This window comes from Chelonoidis abingdonii, chromosome 7, assembly GCF_003597395.2.
Source record: "Chelonoidis abingdonii isolate Lonesome George chromosome 7, CheloAbing_2.0, whole genome shotgun sequence".
NCBI lineage: Eukaryota > Metazoa > Chordata > Testudines > Testudinidae > Chelonoidis > Chelonoidis abingdonii.
The window spans coordinates 43540383-43545400 of record NC_133775.1 but is presented as its reverse complement, the minus strand read 5'-3'; the positions used below and the strand labels follow the sequence as shown (position 1 = coordinate 43545400).

General features: G+C 41.5%; 1 protein-coding gene across 9 annotated transcripts in view; it reads right to left on the bottom strand.

Annotated features, from left to right (window-relative positions):
* Positions 1 to 230: 230 nt before the first annotated feature.
* GPSM2 (G protein signaling modulator 2) overlaps positions 231 to 5018 on the bottom strand; it is a 58519-nt gene continuing 53731 nt past the window's right edge. For 8 of the 9 annotated variants that reach the window (XM_032803738.2, XM_075067845.1, XM_075067844.1 and 5 more), the window contains one exon: positions 231 to 1015. In XM_032803738.2, coding sequence (XP_032659629.1) covers positions 839 to 1015 — 177 coding nt within the window. In that variant the 3' untranslated portion in view covers positions 231 to 838. The remainder of the gene's footprint in view (positions 1016 to 5018) is intronic. The other variant, XM_075067847.1, reaches the window with a different exon arrangement.

Genomic DNA, 5018 nt, shown 5'->3' with positions numbered 1-5018 from the left:
GTGGCCAACATGTGAGATGTTCAATTTAAGCTCTGAGAAGCCAGCAATCTTGGTGTTTAGTTTAGGACACACTCTCTGCTCTATCTCCTAAACTGGAAATTGTTTTTTTCTGAATTCAGATACCAGAATAGCTCATCAGACAAGACTTTTACTGACCCAAGTCTGCACAGTGACTTTTCCAGTCCCAGTTAGGTTTTCAGTAGCTTCCATGCACACACGAGAGGAATAACTAAGCAGTCTGAGAGGTAATTTATTCCTCAGTTTGTGGGTTTTAAAACAAAACAAAACTGGTATAAAAAAGTCCAGGGACTTCACCTGATTGTTCCAGGAAAGGGAAACATACAAATGGGAAAGAGTTTTTTGTTTTTTTTAACAGGACATATAGAACTATGAAATTTGTATTACTGTGAATTTAAATGGCCATAAACTTGTACCGTTTTAATCAATGAAGCACAGTACCTTAAACACTACATCTTACTGATCACAATGCTATCCACTTCAGATAGTTAAAAGAAAGTACTCAGTGACTTGTTTCAGCTTTGACATACAGTTAATCTCCAGCAGTAGTAGCAACTGTAGACTGTACCTTTTGCAGAATACTGATCACAGGAATGTACAACTGTTAGTTTACTAGGACTATTTTTAAAAAGTAAAACTATTTACACAATACACTTTGAACTGAATATCCAAATGCTATTAGTGCTACAAAACCCTTTTTTCCTTTAAAGGCATATTGTCGTTTTCCCTTCAAAGTGAGAGATTCTTTGTTAAAAATTACAGTACAGTCTGACCCCCTAATGTTTGTGCTGTAGTTGAAATTGCAACAAGGCTTCTCTTTCTAAAAGTCTTCGGTAGGATTTGATCTCTTTATACTGGAGGGTAAAGGGACTCTCTGTTCATCCATTCTCTTGGCCTGTGATCTCAAAATAAGGCTGAAGAAATCTTCATCAGGTACAGTTGGTCCTTTTGTGGCAGTTGATGGTGGAGCACATCTTTGATCATCTAATCTGGAACCCTAAAGATTTAGCAAGACAAAAATTTAACCAGTGCTTGTCAGAAGCTCATACGATGATACGCTTAGTATTTCATTGTTAATATTCTGTATTTTCTCACTGCAGAAAGTTTATTTTTATGCACAGGAACAGATTCATTAAAAGCCATCAGGATTTTTTATTAGTAAAACTACAGGGTTTTAATAAAATTATAGTAATAGAATACTGGCATAGTTAATAGTAAGGGTATATAGCCTTACCCGCTGTGCGGGCAGCTCAAACTCCTCCCTCCCCTCTAGCAGTTTGATGGGAAATACTGTAACATACCCACTGAAGATGTCTCATCAAACACATCCTGTATTAGATTTGTGTACTAAGTTAACAATGTGATTTAGTTTCTGGTGAGCCCGTTGAGGTGTGAGTAGTAAGTATTAAAAAAGAATAATCTTTTTGGCAGGGGAATGTTTTGTATTCCTATTTTCTATCTAATGGAAACTAGACTCTCCCTCAACCTTATTAGTGCCATTCATCCCTTACATGAGGGCATGTAAGAGCATTAATTTCCAGTCCTAATTTGATTTTCTGTATCTGACATCACTCCTATAGTTAACAAAGTAGAATACAATTGCAAAAGGCTTCAGCTATGTGTTTAACTCTAACTCAGGAATAAAATGGAAAATCAAACAGGAGGGGAATGGAAGAAGAGACATTTTAAAAACATTAAACTAAATGTCACAAACAAACCTGTAGCAGGATCCTTAACAAGGATTCGTTTATGTACAGTTGCATCGTACATGAAGAAGCAGTTAATTCTGGCTCTGATTCAACTCCACTGCTAGCAGTGGACAGGCAGGTGGGACCCTCTAGTTTAAACTTTTTTTTTTTTTAGCTACAGAGTCTCTTGTTGCTGTTTTCACTTACTTAAAAGCACAGTAAAATAGATTGAGCAAACTGAAGCAGTAAAGCTTATCTGGCTTCACAGTAGTTTCTGTAAGTATATCTGTATTGTCTTCTGCCACGCACTTTAGTCATGTCTTACAGCAATCTTATAACAGATTTTACATTCTACCACAGACTGCCTAGGGAGGGTGAAGAAGATCCTTTACTGTAGGTTTTCAAAAGGAGGCTCGATAGCCATTGGTCTTGAATGGATTAGACAACAAAGCTTGCATCTATATGACCCTTCCCCTCCCTTCTAACCTTATAGTTCTATGATTCTGAGGAGACTGTTTTACATCCCTCCTTCTCTGGCAGTAACAACATTTAAAATGTGCCCAAGTAGTGCTGGACTAAATAGCAGTAATTTTCCTAGTGCCGAATTCTGCTGTGGACTTCCCCTGTTGGAAATAATGGGGGTTGCACAGCATGGTGTACATATTTTCCTCACACTGGAAAAACCCAAATCATTTTCCTGGACTAAGTGTAAGATCCTACAAAGGCTTGATAAGAAAAACACCTGCAGCACCTTAAATATATCTGCCATTCCAACATGAAAGTACACATTATACAGAGTAGAAAGCAGGCGATTCTACAAAACACACACAATATCAGTAGGAGTCACCAGGATACTAGCTTCCTATTATACTACTTCCTTCCTTTGGATACAGGCACATTTTTACCAACTTATTTTAAAGCATCTAGCCTATTGCAATGGTTTAACTACAGCAATGTGCTGCTATACTGACTGCACAGGAGTGTGCAGTTATTTTTAAAACTGAATAGAAGTCTACACAATATCCTCTAACTTTATTTCCACAAATAGCCATCAGGCCGATGCAAAGTGTGGCACTTCTGTGGCTACTGCGACAGATTTAGGGTAGAATTCAGGCTCTTCAGTGTTAAGAAAAGGAACTAATGATTACATTTCATTTAATCCTCTTTCTGTTCTGGACCCAGCCTGACCTTTATTTCGGATCACTCATGTTAACTAAGTGGAAGAAATATTTCATAGCTTCTCTGTATTAAAAAGTTTTGTCCTTATGAAGTTCCAGTTTTTTTAACTAGATCAAGACAGAGTTCCACTGAGACTGACAGCTGTAATCCATTAAAATCCTTCAACGCCTCCTTCCAGGGTTTTGTAAATTTAATTGTTCTGTATAGATTTTCAAGTAAAAGACATACCATATTTTCATTAAAGTCTTACTTGTACTAAGCACAAACTTATGATAAACTAGATGCAAGTATACAGAAGCAGTCTTCCTCAGAATTCCAATGACTATTACAGGGAAGCTAAGATATCAATCTTTTTTCAGTCAGCCACCTAACCAATTAAGCTTAAGGCTAATGGTAGTAGTGGAAGAATTTTTCGTCTTTCACAGAGTGCCTTGAGACTGTACTGGACTTTACCTCTTAGCTTGGTTTAGATAGCATAAAGGTACCCAACCATACATCACAAGTTAAGGAGGATTTCAGAAGAGAAGTTTGCATTTATTAGTTGCTATCTGAGCACGTGGCAGAGACCTTGTAATACTTTGTTCTTGAACAGCATCTTCTGCCGCTTAGAAAGCGACTCTTCTTTTCAACTATATATTGTGCATTAAGTGGGAATATTTTTCTTGTATGGAAGCTTGCAGCTACTATTATGTTGTTTCAGCTTCAATCAGCCATCTTGCATTACTGGCACTGTTGATTGTTTTAGTTATTGCTTTAATTTTCTCTCTCACTTGCAAATGTAATGAAACTAGAAGTTTAAATCTGTCTGAAGATGTCCAGGGAGAAATGCTTCAGTCATTCCTTTAAAAAAAAAAAAAAAATCGCTAATTTTGTACTAAATTAGATGCAGTAATGTGGAAGCAGGTTGATACTTTATCAAATTAAAGACTGCTGTAAAAACTGGAAATGAGAGGGTGCAAGTACATATATTCAAACCCCTTAGCCGGGACATTTTTTTCTCTGCCCTTTTCAAGGTCGAAGGCAGGGAAGATGGGATCTGCCACAGCGCCTTAACCAGCTTCAACACCCCTTCATGGACTGGTAGGGCCGCTTTGCAGGGGACCGCTGCAGCTAAAACGTCAAACAGGCTGTCCATGGTCTCCTTGCGCTCCTCCACCTCCAGCTTGTGGCAACCTGTTTAAGGAGCTCTTGATAAACCCTGAAGTCATATGGTGGCAGTGGGTTGGCAGGACCTGCGACCTCCACATCTAGAGACGATGAAGAAGAGGCTACCACCATAGGAGGGGCTGGTTCCTCCTCCACTACTGGGTTGCTTCCACTGGGACCACTGCCAGGGTCCTGGTACTGGGCTGCAGTCTGAGTCCAGCACCAGCTGGGGTGGCACAGTGGTTCGGCTCTTGGATACAACCAAGGATGACAGCTGGGAGTAGGAACCTGGCGTCAGAGGGAACCCCCACAGGTTCCAGTGTTGCCATTGCACCAACCACTGCCCCAGTGGCCAAGCACCTGCAGAAGATCTGGCACCAAAGTCTGATGTGAAAGGCTGATGCTGGTGTCTCCTCAGGATGGATTCATCTCGGCCTCTGACGAGAATTCCTGCCATGGAGACCATGGTGGAGCCATTGCCACGTCTGCCTGTCGGCTATGACAGGGGAGCTGGAGACTGGTGCTGTGGAGCCAGCGACCATTGACATGGGACCGTGGATGTGTGTCACGAAGTGGGGATCAGTGCTGTGAAGTTGGAGTCCAGTGGCATATCAGAGACCATTGAGGTGGGCACATGGAGGGTCTTTCTCTAGTGGGGGTCACCGTCAACAACTCGTGAGGAAGCCAGTTGGGGATCTCAGGGCATGGGCAGCACCAGAGGGGACATTAGATCCCTTGCTGCCTGCAATGTTTCCGGTGTCAATGGGGCTCACAGGTGTAGGGTGCCCTGACTGCTGCCAGGAGTCGTGTTGAGTCCTGGACTGGGCTTCTTGCCCTGGGTGGAGTCACCGCCACAGACTGCAGCTCTGAGGAGGAGGAGGAGGAGGAGGAGAAGAGGCCCAGCACAGGTATCACCTTGTCAATCACTCCCTACCTATCCCTCTTTAGCACTGGGGAGCACCCTCTTTTGGTGTCCAGTTTCTTGTG